At 49.7% G+C, this 24,783-nt stretch overlaps 1 protein-coding gene across 1 annotated transcript in view; it reads right to left on the reverse strand.

The window, feature by feature from the left end:
• The window catches only part of Chchd6 (coiled-coil-helix-coiled-coil-helix domain containing 6), a 225,602-nt gene that overhangs the window by 30,049 nt on the left and 170,770 nt on the right, over positions 1–24,783 (reverse strand). The window contains exon 6 of the mRNA XM_045152834.1: positions 5,593–5,663. Coding sequence (XP_045008769.1) covers positions 5,593–5,663 — 71 coding nt within the window. The remainder of the gene's footprint in view (positions 1–5,592; positions 5,664–24,783) is intronic.

A 24,783-nucleotide genomic window follows, 5' to 3' on the forward strand; every position in this document is an offset into this window, starting at 1 on the left:
AAGTGTTAAATGTGTAAACCAGTAAGGACAGACAGAATGGCTGACCAACTTCATCCACTGGGTGAATGTGGACCTACCGATAAATAACTTTCTTTTTCTTTGTTTCTTTCTTTCTTTCTTTTCTTTTTTTTTTTTTTTGAGGTAGGGTCTCACTCTCACCCAGGCTGACATGGAATTCACTATGTAGTCTCAGGGTGGCCTCGAATTCATGGTGATCCTCCTATATCTCTGCCTCTGCCTCTGCCTCCCAAGTGCTGGGATTAAAGGCGTGTACCACCACACCCGGCTCTAACTTTCTTTTAAAAAATTTATTTATTTTAAATTATTTTTTTATCTATTTGAAAGAGAGCGAGAGAAAAATGAATGAATCTTGGTACTCCATAGCCTTCTGCCACTACAATCGAGCTCCAGCCTTCTTAAAAACTTGGGGTGTGTTAGTTACTTTTCGCCTTTCTGTAACTGGTAACACGGCCTTAGGTGTATGTAGTATTTATAAACACCTTCTTCTTCTGCCTATGACGATGTACTCCCTTCACTCTCAGCAAGCACCTTAGTAGGTCTTTGATCTTTACCTGGGGAGGTGATGAACACCTTTTATGCCTAAAGGGTCGGGGCCATTTATCATCCAGCCTTGCTTGGACTATTGTTTCCCACTGACCTTGGCCACAAAACATGGTAACACTAAGAATTGACCTAAAAGATCTGCGTTCCCGACATACTCTTCCTAACTTCCATTGTAGAGAAACAAAAATTCGAATTTCACCCTGGTAGTGTGGATCAATCACCCTTGATAGCACTGTAACTCCCTTTCTCAACCTGTTGACTCAAAGGCATAAAGAGCCCAAAGTGCCCAGGGGGGAAGTCTTAGCTTCCAGTTCAAAAGAATGGCTGTTTTGCTCCTTGACAGAAGTACTCCCCCATATGAAACTAAGACTTCTAGGCCAACAGAGCAAAAGGTCATGTGATAGGAAGCAGGAGATGAATCCTGGTGCTCAGCTCACTTTCTCCTTTCCTCCTTATTCTTGGTTCAATAACCTAGCCATGAGATGGTCTGTGTTCCCCCCTCAGTTAGGCTTCTCTGGAAATACCCTCATAGACATGCCCAGAGGTGTCTCCTAGGTGATTCCAAGTCCAATTGTGATGACAATGATTAACCATCACATCAGGTTACCAAAATAGATTATACATTGGGTCGTAAATCAGGTTTCTAAACAATTTCAAACAATTTAGTATATGTTCTGTAATCACAGCAAATTAAAGTAGAAATCAATCATTCCAAAGGTAAGGAGAAATTCCCATTTGGAAAATAATCAATATGTTTCTCAAGAGAAGAAATCATAGTGAAAATTAGAAGCAATCCAGGCAGTAGCTGAAGTTCTGCCAAAGGGAGAAAATGCTAGGGCTGACGAGGTACCAGGAGAGGAGCACAGCTGCACACAGTGGAGTTGTCCACCACTCATCGACAGGAGACATTCTGAGGAATGTGTCTTCAGGCAATGGGGTTGTGGGAACACCACAGGGATTCATTATTCTGATGGCGATTCTCTGGCTGTGAACTTCACAGGATTCAGGGTCATTACTTGCTGTGGCCTCCTGATGCAATCCAGACATGACACACATATGATGGTGAAGGCCACGGGCACATCACATGGCACACTCTTTTATATTCGACTTTTTCTTCCTCTCTTCCTTCCTTTTTTTCTTGAGAGAGGGTCAAATATTGCCCAGGCTGACCTTAAACTCTTTATGTAGCTGATGATGACCTAGAACTTCTGATCTTCCTGTCTCCACCTCTACCTACACAGTACTGGGATTACAGGTATGTGCCACCATGCCTGACTTTTTCTTTCTTTCTTTCTCTTTCTTTCTTTCTTTCTTTCTTTCTTTCTTTCTTTCTTTCTTTCTTTCTTTCTTTTTTTTTTTTTACAAAGAATGAGCACACTCATCCATGTTGGCTGAAGCAGTCTATGCAAGACATGGCTGCACACTGCTCATAGGATCAGAGTACAATCTCCATGCAAGCCCTGCACGGCCAGCTCCTGCTCCCTTCTTAGAGCGCCATCTTTTCTCTCTTCTTGCTCATTTTTCTTAAACTACTGGTCTTCTTTCAAGTCCTTCAATAAGGATGTGAGGGTGATCTGGCTGAGACATCTGGCACCCCATGGATTGCTAGGGCTGATTCGGCTGCTCTGGCTCACTAAGCAGGTGTCCTCTTCCTCCCTCACCACCCATGGCGTCCCTCCAGAAGCTATGTGCTTGAACAGAGGACAGCATTCTTGGGTCAAGGGTATATGAGTAGCTGCTGCTCTGCTAGAACCTCCAGATAAGTCTCAATTCCTTAAGTAAGCTGACTTCTTGCCTCAAGGCCTTTGCACATACTCAAACTCATTTGAAATGCTTCCCTCTTCGTGTGACCAACTTCTCATTTCACAGTAGTCTGTTCAGATGTCACTTCCTCAGAGATGCCTCCTGCCAAGTGTAGGTCTAGGCCAGGCACCTCTACAGTGTACTTTCTAACCACGCCCCTTCTTTCACAGCACGTGTGAACAGTCTACATCTGTTTAGGAAACTGCTTGTTCTGTAATTCAGCTTAAGTTACTGTTTGTCATCCCCCAAATGCTGGCAAGGACAGGCACCGTCCTGCTCATCCCTGTCCTCCAGGCCTAGCATGGTACCTGGCAAACAGAAGTCAAATTACGTGTGGGTTACATGAATGAATGAAACACGGGCATCCAGTTTACCATGTAGTGCCCATTCAGATTCCTGGAGCTGTCAGAGACGCTCCTCTATCTTGGAAGGAAACTCCTAAGTCTCCTGCAGCCAGCTGGCCTTCATTCCTGTGACATTCACAATGCAACTGACAACCACCTGCCAATCCAGAACATCTTCCAAATGTTTTTCCCTTGATATTTAAGGAAAATACTTTCTGACTTTACACTGTTTACTACATTTGGAAAAGAGGAAGTATTTTGGAAACTGTGTATCAAGTCCCCTCTGTTTTCCACCAGGCAGGTGCTGCAAAGTGATGGTGATAGCCATTGTTAATCACATTACTTAGAAGCCCACCTGGTGGCTGCAGTGAGCAAAAGTGGGTGGCTCAGACACACCAGACACTTCTCAAACCCAGTCCTGCAGGCTGTGCGGCTCAGAGGAACAAGGCGTGGGCAGGGTAGCATGCAGTGAGCCCTGAGCCCTGTGCCCTGCTTCATGGGTGGTGCCTTTTCTGTATCTTTTCATGGTGGAGGGGCAAGGGAACCACCTGGGGCCTCATTCATGAAGACACGAATCCTATTTACAAAAGCTTCCCTGTGACCCCATCACTCCCGGAGGCCCCTGCTCCTATACAACCACAGTGGGGACTAGGTTTCTGAGGGACACAAAGAGCCTCCAGGCACAGTGCCATCACTGCTAGCAGTGTATAACGTCCTAGATCTCCCATCTGTGTGGACTCACTGACCACCACACAGGGAATTCAAAACTGTGTCCTGTGTATCTAGAGGCAGGGAAATGAAGGCCCATGAGGTAGAGTGACTTGCCAGTAAGAACAGGGCTGAGATGTGAGCCTGGTCCAAAGTACAGAAGGCTTGGTGTGCCCCAGTTGCCTACTGGGTCAAGAAAGGTCTTCAAGGGACACCAGAGATACAGACGGAAGAACACGGCTCTGAAGGAGTGGGAGCTAAGCTTGAACCCCAGCCCTGACAGTCAGCTGTCCATACTTAAAAAGAGGAAAGGTCTGTTGGGCTCATGGTTTCCAAGGTTTCAGTGCAGAGTCACTTGGTCTGCTGCTTGGTGCCAGTGGTGACACTAACATGATGGCAGAGCTCATGGAAGAGGAGGCTGCTCACCTCAAAGCAGCCAGGAAGCAAAGGGCAAGAGAGGAGAGCCTGGGAGCCAAGCATCCCCTTCAAGGACAGACCTACGTGTGCTGACTTCCTCCCACAAGATCCCAGGTCCAAAAGTGCCACAGGTTGAGAGCCTTAACATGTGCTCTTGGTGTCAGGCAAAGTCCATGCTACATCACCAGCTGTGACCATGGCAGACAAGCGGATGTCTCCAGCTCCAGCACATGACAGAATCAAGGGCCTGACAGAGTGTCACAGTTCAGTAGTGCTCAGCAAGGCAAACACTGAAAAGCACACTGGTCACCACCACCTTGCCTCCAGAGGACACAAGGACACAAAAGCAGCCTGTGACAAGGCAGTCTGACTTGGGAGCAGCTGACAGGTGCCAGATTACCAACAGTGAAGCAGCAGAGAGGCTCCTCAGATGGCCAGGGGTCCCATCGCTACAGTGGCTGTTGCTTGGATGAAATTTTCATGGCCTGGGATGAAGCTCATGCACAGGAGAGAACCTCTGGAAACAGGTCCTGCTGTCCCTCGGCAAGGGTGTGTAGGTGGCCAATACCCTGCAGGGCAGCTGGAACACCCTCTGTTACTTGGGGTTCATGCACTGGCCAGGCTTGTGGATGGGGGGGATGCAGTATCCCAGTGCTGCCATGGACACTCCACCTGGCAGGGAAGCCCCTCTCTCCAGCGTCCCCATGTTCCCATCTTACTCTCAGGCTTGAGCTTTCAGGATCGTTGTTCTCTGTCCTCCCCAAGGCCAGCCTTTACTTGGAGCTGCCAGTCAGCATGCCCCTAGCTACAGGTGCTTCCAAGGTGGGAATTAAAACCCTACACTGTTTCCTATGGCATCCTGCTGTGCCCTTGGGTCTGCTCTGACTATACATCTGTCCCCACTGTCCTCCTGGCTCAAAGCACACTTCTCTGCAGCATTTTCACAAGTACTTTGTCACCACATAACTATACAACCTTCCTCTGACATTTTCTTCTCATGGCACCAGATCTAACCATTTTGTACCGTGACACGTTTGCCTAGTGACTCACCCTGACTCACTGGGAACAAAAGACAGTTAAAGGAGATGGGGGAAGGCCCTGGTGAATTATGGTCTGTGTGGGCACACTAAGATCCTACAAGGTGCAGCAGCTCTCTGCCCCAGGGACCTGAACCCCAACCAACTCAAAGCCATGTTTATATGAGCAAGAGAACACCTCCTGCTCCAACACTCTGGCTCAGGGTGCTCACAGACAGTGCAGGAGAGTGGCAGATGGCACAGTGCTGGCACGTGAGCCTCTGACCTGAGCCTCTGCCCCTATGGGAGTGCAGTGTGGCCTACTGTGAGCATCAATGCGCCAGAGGAGCTCTGGGCATACCAGGAGTAGGACGCTTCCACAGGGCTTGTGCTGGAAACCTGCAAGCCTCTGACAAAGCTGAGGGCCAGCAACCCCAACTCCTCAGGGCCTGCTCATCGCGCCCTTCCAGCTAGAACCGAGCTCCAGATGCTGCCAAGAATATCTCACAAGTCAACCACAGCTCACTTCAGCATACCAAGGACTGGGGAGAGCCATGGGCTAATCTGGGAAATTACGATGACCAATGGCTACCTCTGGCCCAAGTGAGGGGGCTGAGGAACAGATGGCTGTCTTGTTATTAGAAATTTGCAGTTGGACAGGTGAAGGCAGGCTTCATGCCACATGGGGGATTTTCACCAACGCAGGCCAAGTTTACAAAGAACGACAGGCAAATTCTTACTTGATTGTGCTCTCTGCTTTGGAAGCCGCCTCATGGAATTGATGGGAAGACAGTTTATACATCTCGGCATTCTGCAAAGAGAAAAAAGAGAGCTGGTTACAAAGACTGCCGACTTCCACAGCCCCTCCTGGGAGGCGACTGCATCAGAAATGGACAGATGCTAATTTCTTGACTGGCACCAGGCACAGAATGGCAATTAATCCACAGCTTGCTTTCTGGCTCCTTCCATGGGCTGACCGCTGCTGCACAATCCCAGAATAACAAGTGCTAGGGGAACACCACTAGACCCTGTAGTTCAGGGGTGGCAAGCTATAGCCACAGGCAAAACCTGCTGGCCAGCTTGTTTGCAAATAAAGTTTTACTGGCACACATCTACATACATCTGTTTATGGACTGTCTCCGGAGCAGCTGTGACAGACAGCATGGTCTACAAAACCTAAAACATTTACTACCTTTACAGAAAAAAAAAATGCTAAGTTTGACCTGTTCTAATCCCTACCTGACAGGTAGACTCTGCCGCCTAGATAGGTGGCCATGCGCAATGCCTGGGTAACACCCCAGGGTCTGGGCTCACAGTCTGGGGCACACTGATGCCTCCAGTGACAACTATACCCACAGAACACTATAGGCATGCACACCACCCTCCCTGCTGAAGTCACCTACTGCATGTATGCCTAAAAAGCCAAGTTGTCAGGGAGAAAGTTCAGATGTGGGAACAGTTCAGCCAGGTTTCAATCCTGGTGACACAATGTGACCATGGGTACTGTGCTTAACTTTTCTGTGCCTCACAGGGGAGCTATTCCTGCCACACAAGCCCAGCCCAGCACTCTTTTCCCTCCTCTGAAGCACTTCACTTGCTCCCAGAGGAGACGGATTCCACCAGCCCTGCTACTTCCTGCCATCGAGGTCTAGGTGAGAGTGCTTTGGGACCCACAGGTAGCCATATGGGGGCAGGGAGAGGCAGAGCCTACAAGCTGAGTCAAGTGGTCCCTGTGTGGAGGTGTGGGACAAGGCAGTAGTGGTGAGACCTCCCCAGTAGGGTTCAACGCCAGTAACACATGCCTGTGGGCAGTGCTTGAGGCTAGGTCCCTAGCAGACCTGACAACATTTGCAACTCAAAGTCTCACAGGAAGTTATTTGTCCCATTTTACAACTAAACAAACAGGTTCTGGCCCACTAGTTTGTGCCCACAACAAGCTGATATGGTCGTGAAGGGACTGTACAGCCACAGGGCTGTGCTCCCTCACATGCCTGTCAGGGTCGGCCAGGGTCTAGCTACTTATTCTGTACACAAACACCTCTGCCCTCCCAAACCAAAGAGGCAAGCCAATCTTGGGAGTGGCATAGAAGTGAGAGGTATGCATCACAGCTGCTGGGGAGAGCATGCCAGTGCGGCAGGGGACACATTCAGGTCTCTTGGGAAGGCTACTAAGGTGGGAGGCCCTCCTCCACCCACTGTCTGGGATACCCATTGCCCACAGCCTCACAGAGGTCAGCATTGAAGTTGGACCCTAGTGGGGAGGCTGGAGGCAACATAGCCACTACCAGGGAAGACCAGGGTCTACTTCTAGGCTTGATAGGCAACTATGACTGACTCCTCCAATCTCCTCCTTTCCTAGCGGGGAGGCAGCCCAGGGCCCTCTCTGACACTGGCCAACGCCCCTAGGACACAATAGCCACATAATAAACATGGATCTTTTCCCTCCCTCTCACTGGCAGCCTGATGCCAGGCCTGTGCAGATTCTAGGGTGCTGATGTGAGACCTGCTTCCTCTCTGGAGCCCTTGTGTTCATATCAAGATCTGATTCTGCTTCAGCCAGTCTAGCACTCCCCAGCATGGGCTGTCCTGAGCAAGGGGCAGGGACAGAGATGATCAGGCCTGCTCTCCTCCAGTAGTTGCTCTTTGGTGACATCCTTAATGAAATCATGGGGATTGGCTGGAGTCTTCTGGTCTTGGGCCCTCTTGAGGATGTGGCATGGTCCACAGACCCACAGCAGAACCACATTTTGGCAAGTAAGTGCTGGTTGTGGTCTTTGGCTAACCCACTTACTTCCTCTGAGCCTGTTTTCTTAACTACAAGTCAGGCATCACCCACCTACTAGGGTGGCTGAGACAGCTGGGGAAACGGCACCCACTCAACCCACATGGGCTCTTCATGACCCATGCATTTTCTGACTGTATTCTAAGCTCTTCCTCCTCAGTCTATCTTTCTCCCCAAGACAACCACTGGCTCAGACTTCACAGAGCCAAACTTCTGTCCTGTACTTTGGCTTCAGGGTTCTCCAAGTCACAGGCTTTGAGGTAATGTCCCTCTCAAAGGGAATAATCAGGGCCCAGACAGGGTCCACATGCTTGGGCTGACCAGATAGGCTTGACTGAAGCCTTTGCTCTGGTTGGACATGCATTTGGGGGTGGTGGGTAGGCAGCTGAACTAGATTGCAAGTTCACACTGAACCTGTGGTCAGTGAGATTTGTCACAGGAAGAAACCGTAGGCCAAGAAGTGGTTTCCACCACCCTGCTGTAGCTTCCTCTATTGTTCCTTGTGATGACTCAGTGAAAAGCCCCATCTCTGATCCATCCTGACCTGTCCTGCCCTCTCTCTCTGCCCATGTAAGCCTATAGTCAGCAATGGACACCATCACAACTGCTGCCCCCATGGCACAGGAAAGTCTCCAAGCTACAGTTGGGGAGTACCATGCTGCTTCCTGTGTTCATGAACTCCCACATCTGTGAGGCCTCCCTCCTTAGGAACAAGGAGGACTCTCTGGAGACTGTGACTTCCTGTCAGTGGGGCTTCTCAGAGGACCAACCAACCCTGGGTTCATCCCAAGCTGGGTTGCTGGGTACGCAGACAACAAAGTGTCTCCATTTACAGAGGGACATGGGGCCAATCTTCCCAGATTCCAGGAAGGCACCTAATGGGGCTGCCTGGCAGAAATAAGGCCAGACTATCTTCTTGGGAGCTAGTACCAGAACCAAGGCCTCTTTTTATTTCAGCACTGGCAATGGGGTCCTGAGCCTCGCTCATGGCAGGCCAGTACTCTATCACCAGAACACATTCGAGTTCTGGGGCACAATTTCTGCTGTATCAACATTTTTAGAATGTAAAAGCAGAAAGGTCAAAGGATATACAGTATGCAGTAAGTCTGCTTGACAGGGAGTACAGTTAGGGTGACTGGACCCCTGAAAGCAAAAAAGGCAGGAAAGCCTGCATTTGCCAGAAATCAAAGATGATCTGACTTCTTATCTTTTGCCTCGTTCCTTAGACCTGTTTTTCCACAAACAACCAGGACCTCTGCTGGGAGGGAGGTCTTTCATAGGATTTAAACATGGTGGTTGGTAAAGTTCAGCCACTGGAACTTGGTGTCAAGGCTAGCCTCTTCCAGTGACAGCCTGTAGCCCTAACCAACCTGCTGTCCTCCTACCTCACCTGAGCCAGAAGACAGCCCACCACTAAAAGGTTATAAATACCTTTGCAAGGGGAGGGCAGGCTCTCTGACCACTTGGGAACTTCTAGCCAGGAGGGTCCCCTAGCCCTTACTCTGCATGGGTTCTTTATCCCCTTCAGCTCCCTACATGGCAGGAGCTTCCTTGAACTTTTTTTTCTCTCTTTTCTTTCCATGGTTTTCCCAGGCCCTCTACATGGAATCTCTAGCCACGTGGGTGCCTTTCTTTGGCTCTGTACTTCCCTCAGTAAATATAATAATTTAATAATTATCCTTCTCAGTCTTTTCTATTCAATTCTTTGATTAAAATTAGAGATGAACCCAGGGTTTGGGATTCAAGGACTTCCCTGAACACTGAGCATCCCGGTTGCATGCTGGCAGCCCAGATCCCTCCCTGTCTCCTCTCTGTCCCCAGCACAAGATCACCATGCACTTGAGAGAACACTATCAGTGAGCACACACTTGTGCCCCATTATCCCTGACACTCCTGAAGATGCACCACTCCCCCCTGCCCACCAAGTATCCGTGATCTGCGGACTTCAAGCCCAGCAGCTTCCCACCAGAGCCAATAGGCTGTACGGTCTCCCACTGTTATAACTTGTGTGAAGGGAACTGGTGGGCACCTGTAACTTTGTGCATAAATAATAATATCTGTAGGGGCATTCTAGAGTGAAGGGGCATATCCAGTTCTAACAAACCGTCAAGGCTGAGAGGACTTGAGCCATGTGAGGAGGAGGCTTTGTGAGCAGAGGTGGCAGTGTATAGGAGCCCAAGGGACTGTGCTCAGCTGTGCGAGAGACGCTACATAAGGAAGATGAAGCTGCTGCCTTGTGGTGCCATCGTGGACACTGGAGACCTCAACTACAGGCTCAGCCGGGGCTGTACTTGGGGCCAAGGTGGGGTGAATGAAAGGTAAAGATGTACTTTCTAAAAAATAGTATTTATTTGACAGAGAAAGAGGGAAGGAGGGAGAGAGAGAGAGAGATAGAGAGAGAGAGAGAGAGAGAGAAGGAATGGGCATGCCAGGGCCTCCAGTTACTGCCAAAGAGCTCCAGACGCATGCACCCCCTTGTGCATCTGGCTAACGTGGGTCCTGGGGAATCAAACCTGGGTCCTTTAGCTTTGCAGGCAAACACCTTAACTGTTAAGCCATCCCTCCAGCCCAAAGATGCATTTTTTATTTTACTTAATTAGTTAATTAATTTGGTTTTTCAAGGTAGGGTCTCACTATAGCTCAGGCTGACCTGGAATTCACTCTGTACTCCCAGGGTGGCCTTGAACTCATGGCAATCCTCCTACATCTGCCTCCTAAGTGCTGTCAAAGATATATTTTTCGAAAGGACAGTGGCAGCTATAGATGATGATGTTCAATTCTTCCAGTGAGTCCTGGAGCCCTGTAGCCCAGGGCTCAGGAGGCAAGGTCACTGTGGAAGCCCATCAGTTGCTGGAAGGCCTTCTGATGGCCCCGACTGTTTTGCAGTCATCAGTACCCCCGCAACTACAAACTGTCCATGCGGGGGCTTTTCTTCCAATGACTCCTGGGCTTTCCACTGCCGGCCTGCCTTTTCCTCTGTCCCACAAACAGCTGCCCCTCCTCCCCCACCTCCAGATGCTCCTTGTACACATCTGAAGGCAGAAGACCTGATCTCCATTAATTAAATCTGCCATTAAAAATTAAATAACGTGAGCACGAAGGTGTGAGTATTATCTCTGTGGGTTTCAAAAGTCACAGTGTTTCTTCAATTACTTCCCAAGCAGTTTTCATATTTCATACTGTCTGATTTCTCCAAGGGCCTGGATTTGCAAGATCAAAAGAAGAGTGTGAGCGTGAGGGAAGTATGGTGGGAAGGTGGGAAGGGGAGGATGGCAAAACGTGTCTCAGGCAGGAGAGATCTGCCTGCTGCCCCAGGGCAGAATCAGGCATGGGATACAGCACAGGAAGAATGCAGGAAGCACATAGGTCTGCAGTAAGCCTGCTATGCACAGGGTAGAGTGAGGCCCACAGGCCCAAGCATGTGTGACTGGATGTAAAGATGAGAGCTTAATCTGTGTAACTGGGGGAGAGCAACTTTGGGGCTAGGGTCCCCAAAGACAGACACCTGGACAGATAGCATTCATGAACAGTTCACTATACACATAGCTGGGGCTGGGTGTCATGAAGATATCATAGAGAGTCTGAGAGGGATAACAGCTTTAAACAGAGCTGAGACTTGTAGCGTCAACCAGGCACTATGGAGATGCAGTGCAGGGCTACACGCACAGGTCACAAAGCCAAGCTATCTGTGCTGGAGTCAGGACCTCCTTCTAGCATTTGACACGGGCAAGGGCCCAAGACCTCCATGCCTAGCACCTCACCTTCTACTTTGCACAGTGAATATAATGGCAGAGCACTTTGTGGGAGCCAAGGGAGACAATGCAAAATAAATGCTTGCAGGGTGCCTGGCACACAGCAGACATTCAATAAATGTTTTAAGAACTTAATAAATATCCCCTCAGCAGATGCATATGAGCCAACAAGGCATGTGTGTGTCCAGAAGAGAGGTTTGAATGCTGAGGAGTGGAGGAGTAAAGGAAGCCTCCTTGGGGGTGTGACCTCCACCACAGGAGGCTTTTAGCCTCCTCTACTCATGATCCCTCCAGAGCCTATAAGAGGGCCTGGCACACACACAACAGGGCCTTAACAGGAAGTTGCTGAATAAAGGCAAACTGAGAGGAAGCCAGACCCCAGGGCCGATCCATAGGCTGGTTCAGAAGCAGTCAAGGCCATCTGCTGAGCTCCAGTTCTGTGCCAGGCCTGTGCCCAGGGAATTGGCAGGCTATTAAACCCTGCCAGAGGTAAAGGGTATGACTAGGGCACAGTATTCTGAGGGCATGGCCAAGATAAGCCTACGCATTGAGTCAGGAACTTAAGACTCTTGACCAAAAGGATAGTGTATTTACCAAATGCCTTGGGATAATGCAAGACGCCATGCCATGGGCCTGCTCTGAGGCTAGCAGCAATGTATTTGGAACCTGTATTTTTAACAAGGGCCTTTGTCTGGCCAGGCGCCATAGTAGTAGGGTCTTTCCAGCAGGCTAATTCCTCCAACACTCACAGGAATAGAGAGAGGTAAGAATTACTGCACTTTTGTCAAATGAAGTAACTGAGGTTTGGCCAGGAGAAGGTCCTGTCCAGGTGTCACACCGAAAAGCAGGATGTGACAGCCACAGGTTTCTTGCACAGTGCCATGCCTCCCCACCAAGCCCAGCTGTCCCTCAGGAAGAAGAGTAAAATCAAGGGCTGCAGACAGAACACAGTGCTGAAGCACAGGTCTACGCAGGAAAACATGAAACCTAGACTCCGGGCTGTGTGTGTGTGTGTGTATACTGGGGGGTGGGGGAGGATGGGGAAGAACATTCCCAGCAAGATCACTGTAGGCTGGAAAGGACCCAGGGTTGAAGGCCCAAGCAAATCTCAAGACTCTGAAAGGAACAGATTGAAGGCAGGACAACCCCATGCCAAGGTTCTGCCAGCATGGCCAGCACTGGCTATCTGGGGGGATTTGTAATGAAACAGCCTAATTATCAAAAGCTTTCAAGGCACACAGGGATGCTGGATCCTAAGGAAAGTACAGAAAATTAACATATTCAAGATTTAGGAGGTCTCTAACCTAAAAAGCATAAAACACACACACACACACACACACACACACACACACACACACACACGAGAGAGAGAGAGAGAGAGAGAGAGAGAGAGAGAGAGAGAAAGAAAAAGAAATTTTTCTTAAAAAGCCTAGCTCAACATCAGGAAACATGAAAAGTGAGCATAGCACATGGAGTCAGTGACTGGACACTTAGGAGGATGGTGGGCTACGCCCTCTCTATGCCATCCCATAAGGAGAGGTCACCAGCCTCAAGCATGGAGGCACAGGTCTCATTCCACTCAAAGGTCGGCCTGTCATCTGAGCACCACTTCTCCTGAGATGCTCCCCTGCACATCACAGCACACAGGCTCTCCTTTCTGCTCCTGTCTGCACTGAGATATAGCCCCTGTCTGGTCTCCTCTCGCTCTTGTCCCTTCCCTTTTCCTGTCAGGGCAGGTAGGCTCTACTTCAGTCCTCCTCATGCCTACCCACGCACTGAGATCTGCCCCAAAGGGTATTGCCTGCTCCTGTCTTCAAGCTCCAGATCTTAGACCAAGCCAGTCAGTAAGCCTGCCTTCTCTAACCCTGAGGAGGGACACCCTGGGCCAGAGACGTGCCTGAACAATCTCAGGTCAAGGCCCCTAGAGCTTCCCACATAGCTCACGATTCCTGAGGCTCTGGGTTGGCCTTGTTGCCCAGTCTACCCCAGTCTTCCCTGACTCCACAACTCTGAATTCTCACTGTAGAGATGACCGTCCCACCCAGGGCTGTCAGTCCCCACTGCCCTGAACTTTCTCTAGTGCTGACTGTACCGCTGCCCACACCCACAGTCTTCTTCCCCTCAGAAGACACCCACCACCCATCTGGTGCTGATCCCAATACCAAGTGGGACACAGGCTGGTGAGTCTCCCTAAGTCTGCTTCCTCACTGTTCCAGCAGGCAGTGATTGCCAGTGTTTGCACCGAGGACACAATCATGGACGGATTGAAACACATTGAGTATGTTGCCCAGCATGCCAGAGTCCGTCACTCATTCACTCATTTTGTTTATTCATTCAATAAGGTGTTTTTTCTTTTCTTTTTGTTGAAAAAGGGTCTCACTCTAGCCCAGACTGACCTGGAACTCACGTAGCCCCAAGCTGGCCTAGAACTCATGGTGATCCTCCTTCCCCAGCTTTCCAAGTGCTGGGATCATAGGTGTGAGCCACCACATTCCTGGTTTTCAATAAGCACTTATTGAGTGCCTGCTATTTGCCAAGCCTTGCTCTACAAGCAGTGAGCACAGCTGTGAACAAGGGTGAAGTTCTTGCCTTCGCAGAGCCAACAGTCCAGCCATGGGAAAAGTAAACACAAAATCTCATTCTGTAGTACTGCCGTTTAAAGATCAAAGCAGCTTAAGGCAACACAGAGCTACGAATGGGGGCTCTTCTGCTGGGGTGACCACGGACAGAGCAGGCAGATGTGAAGTCATAGGTTAGGCGAGGCACTGAGATAAGGACTGTATCTAGCAAATTCTTGCAATAGCATAGAAGAGTGGCCAGAGACTTTCAGGGACAAGAACAGGCACTGAGAGGTCAGTTGACCCCTCACATGCTGAGCTTCTTCCAGGGACTGCTGGAAGGCACTAGAGGGCGCACTCCAGGGAATGGCACTATGACTGTCCCTTCTGGAAAGACCTTGGGTAGCTGTGCAACAGTCCACAGAGAAAGGAGTGGAGGTGTGACCTGGCTACCCAGAGGTTACTGCAGTGACCTCAGTGGGAGATGATTGGGTCACTTACCACAGGAGTAACAGACCATCTCTGCCAGCAGAAGCTGAGATTTAGCCTTGACCTGGCTGAGCCTGGATGTTTAGGAGTCAGGTGGGCAGAGAGCAGAGAGGGCTGCTGTAGACAGGTGCATGAGGCGCGTGGGGTGTTGACTGTTTCTGCACAGTGTCCATTTGCTAAGTCTTAGCTGAACACTGCAAGCCCTGTGCCTTTAGGGGAACTATGTCTCACTGAGTATGCCTTGCTCTCACTTCTTCTGCCCCTTCATCAGACACTTTTCTTCCAGAACACCTCCCCTCTCACATCCGCCTCTGGTCTTCTCATTATGCTCCTGCACTAGTGAACGTCACCTCTCACCCAGCATTTCCATGATTACCTGTCACTCATCACTGCTTCTTGCCCCTAGGGTCCCCATGCCAAGATAGCGGACAACCCTGCCTCCCAACTGTTTCTTGATTCCTTCCCCTTCTCCCCACCACTGTTGCTTTCGTTCAATCCACGCTTCCTTATGAGTAGACAATCACAAAGTAGTACCGTAGGCTTTCACCATCCTGGTCCCCCCTGTGGCTACTTCCTCTGCTCTAGCTTCTCCAGACAGCAGTCACAGCAATCTTTACCTACTGCTCTCAGCTGCAGTCTTCTAAGGTTCTCCTAGACGTGACTTTGAGATGTAGCCCTCTCTGTTAATGACCTTGGCAATGACCCCAGTCTCTATATTTCACTTGCAGTGCCTTCCTATCTTCTACACCTCTAGGATGTTCTTATCTAGACATTCCTCCCTCTGCTAATTCTTCTTCTCTGGCTAACTGGGAAACTCCTGCTCATGCTTTGAGGCCCAGCAGTATTCCTTCTACTGGACAGCAGCATCCTTCTCCCAGGCATTTCCCATAGTACACAGCAATCTTATGCTTGTGTCGGTCTTCCCTGGCTTAGACTGGGGACTACTTGGGCTCTGGGGTAGCTTTTGTTTTTTTTTTCAGGTAGATAAGATTTATTGATCATATTGTTTTAGAAAATCAACAGCAAAACACTGACAAGGTACATAAATTCACTATTTTCTACTTTCTTTGTAGAAAACCTGGGGAGGGGAGGTAGGGGGGTAGGAAGCTGTCCTGATCATATGGCATGCACACCAGACTGCAAAAGGGCTTCCACACTACTTAACAGGACTATGGCAAATAGGTTTAAAGTAAGGCAAGCAATGTGTGTGGCCTCAGCATACCCTGCAGGCAGAGCAATGCCTAGGCCCACCCTGCAGAGCAGTGTTCCAGAGCGAGGCTCCCTCCAGTGCTGCTTCTCCAGTGACCCCTTCCTGGCAGGAGTCCTACAGGGAGATGCCTGCACTCTCCCACTGCGGACTCCACAAGGAAGTGGCTTCACAGAGACTGTTTCTTCATATTCTTGATGTGCAGCTGGGTAGATAGCAACTACTAATGCTTGGTGACACTGGCCTTTTCTCTGAACACTGCCTCTGACTCACCCTGTACAGACTACGTAGGGCCTTTGAAAAAACTTCTCATCTGGGGTAACTTTTTATTTTTATTGCCAAAATTTGGCCAAACCTTGGGGCAATTCAATGCACACTTGAGGCATTCTCAGTTCATTCTGATCTGCTCTGCTCTCCTTACCTTTGGCCCACAAGGTATGTCTCATGAGGCCTAGCCTGCTCAACTTGTAGAACCATCCTCTTAAAACACAGGCCCCATTCTATTACGTCCTAGCTCAGCTCGTTCTCCATTCTTCCTCCAGGGAATCCCATCCTTCCTCTTTCAGGCACCCCTCATCATGGGACATGTAGTCTGTGAGCTATTTCTTACCATGCCTGGCTGTCTGCCATCTAATTCCCCCCCCCACACACACACAAGTGTGAATTGCTAATTAGAGCCATGGTGGCAGTGGCTGCAGGTGACAGTCTCCCAGAAGCACTTGCATTCAGGAAAGAGGAATGATAAGAGCCCTTCCACTCTAGCTGTGCACTGTGGACCACACCTCCTCTGGGGGTGCCCCACTTCCCCTGGGCTGGTTTGTGTTGGTGGGTATGTATCTGGGGTGCAGGAGGACTTTATTGCTCTCTCCTTATAAAATTACAGCCCTGGGTGTGTATGCCTTTATATATGTATGTACACAGTGTGCACAAAGTGATGCAAAAAATGTAAAACTGTGTTAATTAGTAATAGCTCCACTAGTTTTTTTTTAAATGATTTACACTGAATATTAAAATGAGCTATGACACATTTAGGTGAATGCTAGATTTCACTCATAAGCTCCTTCTCTTTGCATGTAGGCACGATTCATGTCTGGGTGTGCATGACCCATGTCTTTGGGGTTCCTGGAAAGTGTTGAGTGCGCTGTATGACTCCTGGGAAGGACATGCACCCACAGTAATCTGTCAGGACTGAAGGGTGGTCACATGCATGTCTGCCTCCTTCCACCAGAGCCATGAGGTCTGCAATAGGCAGGCTGAGTAGGAGTATGAAAAAGTGAATTCAGGCTTGTGGGTTGATTAAAAAAAAAAACTTCCTGGAAGAAGTTCCTGACAGTTAAGAAGAAAAAGTCCTGCTTATAGTGATATGGGGGAATCTTAGGACTATGTTATACTATGGAAGGGTCAATTCTACTCTCTCTAGACCCAGAGCATGGGGACTGGGTGGAATCTCCAGAGGGCGGGCATTAGCAAACTGAACACACAGGGCTCAACAAGGCTGTGGGCGCAGAGCAGCCCCTACGCTGAATGGACAGAAGCCACATGAGGTGGCCAGGAGGCAATGCAGAGGTGAGCTTGGAGTAAGCAGGATTGACAAGGCAATCTACCACGGTCATCACTCACTGGTGCGGAGAAGAGGCCGTCCAGCCGGGAGCAGCACCACTGACAAATGTTGGGCTGCCAGCCATGCTCTAGGGTTGCTGGTCAGTTGTTTATTGACATTTGCAAAACATATTTGGCTTAATGAATATCTAAAGAGTTTGCAAACAAAATGCGCTGCCCAACCAAAAATACAATTTTTTAAAAAGCAGAGACATGAATCTTAATGTCAGCTTTGCTGCTTACTGATGAAGTAACCCTCAGTATAATCACACTGCGATGCTGTGACCTGCAGAGATTCTCTGCAACAAAAAGGAAGGACAAAACTTTCAAGGACAATCCCACAGCTGTGGGATTCCATGCTTACGGAACAGTATGCCCTGGGGATTCCGGCCAGCAGGCCAAGATGTGCTCTGTATCAGGTGATGTGCATTTGGGCTGCAGGGGTGTGAAGACGTTTCCGCTCTTTGTGCTGATCCTAAAGGTTCCACTTGCAGACGGATTGCAGAGGGAAGGTGGGGGTAGGAGCACACTCAGCAGTTCTCAGCCCTGTGACACAGCCCTTCTGTGAGCCTCCTGAGAGAGGGCCCTAGCCCACTCCCTTTTAGAAGACAAGCTGGAATGGAGCAGGATATGCCCCAGTAATGGAGCTGCAGGCATGGTCCACCTGCAATTCCCTCACTTTGTTTTCATACCCATTACTACGAGGTGGTATGTGGCCTTGCCATTCATTGAGCTGGCAGCATCCACACAGCCTGGGAGCTGGAGTTCAATTGCAGTGACTGGAAGCTCTGATTGTGCCAATTCTTTCTCTCATAAAAATTTAAAAACTTCAAAAAGTAAAGAAATACTTGAGTCCCCTTGGTTAGGCCTACTCTTCTATTCACCACAATTCACTCTTTCTTACGCATCCCCATGATTTGCACTGGTAGCTTCACAGGCCAGAAGTTCCCACTGGTCCCTGAAAGCCAGCTACATTGTGGCCCTGGGCTCTTGTTTACAGTAGGGGCCTATGGTCCCCTGGGATTCCCAGAGCCATGGTCACAAGTTATACCTGAGCCCATCTACACAGACTGGTACAGGGTGGACCCTGTGGGCACTAAGCTTCTAAAGATGCTGTCCTCGGGCTGGAGAGATGGCTTAGCGGTTAAGCGCTTGCCTGTGAAGCCTAAGGACCCCGGTTCGAGGCTCGGTTCCCCAGGTCCCACGTTAGCCAAATGCACAAGGGGGCGCACGCGTCTGGAGTTCGTTTGCAGTGGCTGGAGGCCCTGGTGCGCCCACTCTCTCTCTCCCTCTATCTGTCTTTCTCTCTATGTCTGTCGCTCTCAAATAAATAAATAAGAAATGAACAAAAAAAAATAAAAAAAAGATGCTATCCTCAGAGATTCTAATATGAGAAGCACTGTTCTCATGTCAGAAGACCTTGAGCTTAAGTCCTGCACTCTTCACATACAGCTGCTAAGCCTTTAAGCAAGTTACTTAGTTTTTCTATGCATTACTTTCTTCACCTACAAATGGGGGTAAGAAGAGGAAATTCTAGCAGGTTTCTTTCATTCTTCAAAGTGAGGCAAGAACAAGGGAGCATGCAGGTGGAGGGTGCCACAGTGCCTAGCAGTTCAATGGCCACTCAATGAATGAGCAGTGGTTATTTTCACACATGTGGTCATGTAAAAGAGCCAACACAGTCATCGTGATGTCACTGAGCCCTGACTTATCACTCAACTCTTCCTCATGGTGCAAGCATGCTTTCAAGGGCCTCCCCAATTCTGCCTGTACTTGTTTGGAAAGAGCCCGTGTCTGGACTAGAATGTCATTTGAGCTGGAGTTTAGAAACCACCGACCCCTCATGAATGCAGACTGTCCTTTCAGAGACATGTTTAGATATCATGTGCTAAACATGTAGTTCTGCCTGCTACACTGTTTTAGGAGGTCTGGAACCTTGAGGAGGTGGGACCAAGCTATAGGAAGCAGGTTACTGGGACTGGACACTTGTATCTTGCACCTCGTCACTTTCTCCATGTCTCTTTTCCTCCCTCCTCCTCCCTGTCCTCTCGTCCCTTCTCTCCCCCTTTCTCTGTTTCCTATCTGCCAGGAAGTGAAAAGCAACCCACCCTGTACTCATTCTGCCATAATGTTTTACTCAAGCACAGCGGACAAGTGAGTGTGGGCGCAGCCCTCTGAAACCATCCGCCAAAAGAAGTAGTTCTTCCTTCATGGTTCTTCTATCAGGCATTTTGGTCATAGCAACAAAAAGTCTAATACACAGTCTTAGCATGAGCTCTCAGGTAGGCACGCCTAAAGCAATCCAGTCTCCATCTCTTCCTTCCCTTTCTGAATCAATCCAGTCTTCATCGCATTCCTCCCTCTCTGTCAGCTTTTGATTTCCCTTGGCAAACCCACATGTGTCTACAGAGCTGAACTAAGACCACAATCCAGACTGGCACAACGTGCTTAAGGTCAGGCACCCAATGTACTCCAATGCCCTGGCCACGGGACAGGTGAGCAGCCTACACTGGGCCAGTCCAGACAAACCAGACTTAGGATACCTGCTAGGAATTCCAACACAACGGCACAGGCTCCAAGTCAGACGCAGAGTTCCCCATGCACCCTGCTTAGATGCTTAGTACCTCCAATACCTTCGTAGCCTGTCTGTTAGCTAAATGAGGCCATACTGCTAAAGGACAGACCTGCAATCCAATATGACTGGCATTACTATAAAAGGGGGGCATTTAGACAGAGACACATGTACTAGGAAAATGGCACATAAAGATTTAAGCTATGTCCCCACAAGCCAAGAAACTGCAAGAGCAATAGAGAAACGTAGAACTAAGCACTTTCAGAGGGAGCATGACCTGCCAACACTCTGTTTCATCTTCAGGCTTGGTACTTCATTGTGGTAGCTCTTACAGAGATGCCTTGGAGACATCATTCTACACTCATCAACAAGGACACAGCACCTCTGACTGAGCATTGGAAGCTGCCCAGGAGCCAGAGGAGCAATTCTAAGAACAGGAACATGGCCCCTCTTCAGGGACCTGTGGGCTGGAGTGGGGCAGACAGGGCAGGTTGGTGGGGACTGAAGGGAGTGTGCTGCTGGAGTGATCATCTCTGAAGTGCCGAGAAACATGGCAGAGAAAGAAGAGAAGGAAAAGAAAATGAAGGAGAGGAGAAAGAGGAAAAAGGGAAGGAGAAGACACAAGAACCAGAGTGCAAACAGCTCATCAAAGTGAGGCACTTGCTTCACAGAGGGAGGGGAAGGACGAGGGCAGTACCACCAGCTAGGCTAGCATGCGGGTGACATGGGCCTGTGGCAGCCAGCTGTCTTGACTTCACCTCTGCAAGTGGGGAGTTACAGGTATAAGCCTGCAGGAGTCAGCTAGCCTGCTGCAGCGAGGAGTGGGAGGTCCTGAGGCTGTGGCCAAAGCTCAGACACAGAGGGGTAGCAATATGCACATGAGGTGAGGGGGTGGGTTACCTGGCCACCTCTTCCCACCCCAAGGAGCTCCTTGACAACAGGGCTCTTGCTCAGAACAGGAGATCAAGAATTGATGTGATGGATGGAAGATAGAGGGAGGTAGTCACAGGAGTCCCCATGGTGCCAGCAAGACAGCCCTAACTGTTTACCGGAGAGAATGCCAAGGAGGCCAGTAAGCTGTCAGGGACGACTCAGACAATCTCTTCTCTGTGGTGGTGCACATCTTTAATCCCAGCATTTGGGAGGCTAAGGTAGGAGGAGGATTCCACAAGGCTAGCCTGGGCTAAAGTGAGACACCATGCCTCAAAAAAAAATTTAGGATATATATTTTTTTTGGTTGGTCTCAGTATTATAATACTGATGCCAAGTGTTGGCCTCTACTTTGAGTGCCATAAGGCAACTGAGGGTGTTCATTCCCAGTGTGAGCACTGAACAAGTGTAGGCATGGCTGGTTCTCTAATCCTTTCAGGCTCCTAACAGTTTCTCTCAATGCTTCTGGGAGGAAACTTTTCCTACTAAACATAGCTACCGGTACCTCTGTCTTCCATGATGGCACTAGGAGGTAAATCTAATATTAACCAACGCATTGCATCTACGAACCACTAGCTTTGGAATCTACTGCGAGAGGAAGCACGCTGGTTTCTGAACTTGGAGTGGGATCAGCTGTGGTCAAACCTCTACTTACTAGTGTCCACAACTAGATGGCATTAGTTTCCTGGTGAGTTAGGAAGCCAAAAGCTTGTCAGGTGGCCACTGGGACAGCAGGCAGACAGCTGCAGCGTTTCCCCGGCATCTGCTGAATCTATGCACGATGCTACCCTCCCCACTGGTCCATGTAACGTCAGGCAATGTTGCTGGTGACCTAGCCTGAGCCAGGGTGTGTCTCCTTCCTCAGCCACAGGGATGGGTACAGGGAAGACTCTTCTATGGAACTTTAGTCCTGGGTTCAGTGTGTTGGCAGCCTGAAGGAGCCAGGGAACAGAATGTGGGACCTGGAAGGGACCTTGCAAAGGAGGTAGAGCTGAGGAGACAGCCATTCCCTTACTCTGTGAAGACCAGAGTCAGGAAGTGTCAGTTCAGATCTGCCCTTGGATTCCTTCCATTCAAGAGCCAGCATGTCTCTGAGAGTCTGAACTGTGCTTTCTACTATTGCAATCTAGCACCTGCACTGACGCCCCTAACTCCCTGGCCACCAGAAGGCCATGGTGAGGACCAATCTGTCAAAGGACAAGCAGAGCTGAGGGAGGAGTCCTAGAGCAACCCATTCTGGAGTAGGGTTTCTTCTCCACTGGGCCAGCCAGGCCCTGTGCGAGCAGCACCCTCAGAAATCTCTACAGGACTCTTGAGCTACATTAGTCAGTTAGTGTACCCAGGGCACATCACTGAACATGGCCGAGACAGCCAGCCCAAGAGCTGAGGACATGGTACCATCAACAGGATCAGTACTGCACGTGGTCAAGGCAGAATAGGGGAAAAGAAGGTTCTCAAATCTTGAGGAATGGAGCGGGGAGGTGAGGAGGATTAAATGTGGGCATTCTGCCTGGCACACTGTAATACTTCATAAATCTGTAACCACATCTGCTGACTGAAGACTCTCCAGTTGAGGAGAAAAGGGAGCCCCAGAGGGGCAAGCAAGTAGGCAAACAAAGCAAGCTTTCCCAGTTTTCAACGTTTAGTTTTGCTGAGGAGGAACAGCATGGGGAGGGCCTCACTTCCAATGTGTCTGAAGTGGAAGTCCAGCACAGGAGCTGGACCTCAGGTGAAACCACAGACTGGACGGGCCCAAACCTGCCAGAGCTCATCATGGTGACATCCACACAGCCGTGTACTGCAGGGCAGGCTCTGAAGTGGGCTCTTCACAGGCCTCCTGTGGGCCTCACTGAAACACATGGCACAGGACCAAGCCTCTGCTAGGGCGCTAATCACACTCAGTGCAAAGGGAGGTCAGTCTACGTTCCAGGCTGATGTCCCAGTCAACCTCTGCCAGGCAGCTAGAGGAAAAAGCACCTCAGGCAGAGGCCTTAGGGAACGTGCTGCAAAAACTTCAGAATGGCTGTAGGTTCTCATCGCCCACTGCAAGCGACCTCATTAAATTCTATCAACCAGAGGTTGGAATGTCATCTTTTTATAGATGAGAGAAAAGATTCAGACAGATGAAGAAACCTGTCCAAGGTCACAGAGCTGGTAAGTAGAAGAAAGATGGAGATCCAGGACCAGCCAACTCCCCAAACCATGAATTGCTACTTCTCTCCATCAAGCAACAGAGAGTGGACAAGTCCCAGAGAAAAGCAGCAGGATCAAGTCCGAGAAGAGGCAAGGTGGCTCTGTTCACAGCATCTCAGCTAAGAGGAACACCCTATCTCCACACATTACAGCACAGAACTGGAATCTTATTAGTCCAAAAGAAGAAAAATACTTCAGCATTGCTATCTACTGATAGCATGAAACTCTTGTGAAGAGGACCTAGTCCATGGTCATGGTACACAGAGATACAGGAGGATTAATGTCTTCTGAAACACTGCCAGCCTCGACGAACAGAGGCAGCCCTGCTGGAATGACACACCCAGTTGTGGGTCCTAGAAGAAACTCCTCTCCCTCATCCCTTCCTCCAGCTGCCATCCACCTGACTCACTCTCTATGTGGATGTGGACAAGGCAGATGCTTTCTGTGACCAGTTTACCAGCAGGGAAGTTTGGGAAGGCAAGAAGGCCTAGGAAAGAGAATTTTCATGGAGTGGAGGGGGTGGGGAGATGTTCACTGCTCTAGGCCACATACCCTTTTAGGATCAACTAGTCTACTCCCACCTGCTAACCAGAAGCAGAGGCACAGGGGGATGTGTCTTTTGAGGTGACTCTGAATTCACCGGGGTAGCCAATCATCAGCCTGGCCTGTGTGCTGTGGGCAGGCTATGGGCAGGTCTGAGAAGATGAGCTGGACAATGGCTTTCTTAGGAATAAATAGCGAAGCAGGTGGCCAGTTGACAATGAAGGTGACATAGGGTCAGGGCCAAGGAACCAAAGGCACATGAAAGAAACACTGAGAGAGGTCAGAGGAAGAAGAGTGTGAGGGCACCAGGCAGTGGGGCTGACACAGTCCAGCATGGAGTGTGGAGACTGCCCAGAGCTGTCCAGGGCCCTGCTGCATCTGGGTTCCAGGCTGAGAACACCCTTAAGATGGACTTCCAATTCTTGGGGAAATGATTCCAATCTAAGCAATGCACTTCCAACCCAGACCCAAAGAGCAGAGGAGGGAAGGCACACATCCTCAGAGGCCAGGTGGAAATCCTGAAGTGGCCTAAGGCAAGGAAGAATAAAATTGCTTTGAAATTGCCCCTTTTATCTTGAAACATAACTTGAATTTTCCATGCTATTCCATAATTTCAGTGTTTGCTTTAATATAAAAATAGTATTCTCCCCTTAAAACGGCAAGTAAAATTGAGGTTCCAAGAAGAGGTGTACTTTCTAGTGTGTGGTTTCATATCTGTGCCCCAGCAAGTGAGTAGGAACACACCCTAGGGGACATAAGTAGCTGGGGGGGGGGGGGAAAGCTGGGCAAAAGGTTTGCACTTGTAGCCTGAGAGGCAGAGGGCTCAGCTGGCTGGGTTCTGGCCAGAGCTTACAGCAGGAGACTGCTCTAGCCCATTCCAGCCTGGCGGCCATGCGGCAGCCACGAGCCCTCCCAGCCCTGCAGTCCTGGAAAGGCTTTGGCCCAGCCTCACTCCTACCAACCTATACCACGTGGTTGGGTACAAGAGGGGACAGCAGAGTGGAGGACAAAGCCAGCAAACAGGAAAGCACCATGTGTGGAGGGAGGAGTCACACCTTCCTGCCACCATGCCCCACTTCGATGCCCAATGACAACTACAAAAGCACACACAGAAACACCAGTGACTTTCAGGAGAATGCTGTGCTCAAATAATGGTGTCCTGCCAATCAAGACAGGTACAGAGAGTCTGCACTTCTGCACCCACAGGACCCCCAACAGCATCCTGGGAACCCCCTTTGGCATGTGCAGGGGCTTCCTTGTCCACTCCCCTGCCCGCCCTCCTCCCGGCTGCACAGGGCCAGCCCAG

This window comes from Jaculus jaculus, chromosome 6 (genome assembly GCF_020740685.1).
Source record: "Jaculus jaculus isolate mJacJac1 chromosome 6, mJacJac1.mat.Y.cur, whole genome shotgun sequence".
NCBI classification, from domain to species: Eukaryota; Metazoa; Chordata; class Mammalia; order Rodentia; family Dipodidae; genus Jaculus; species Jaculus jaculus.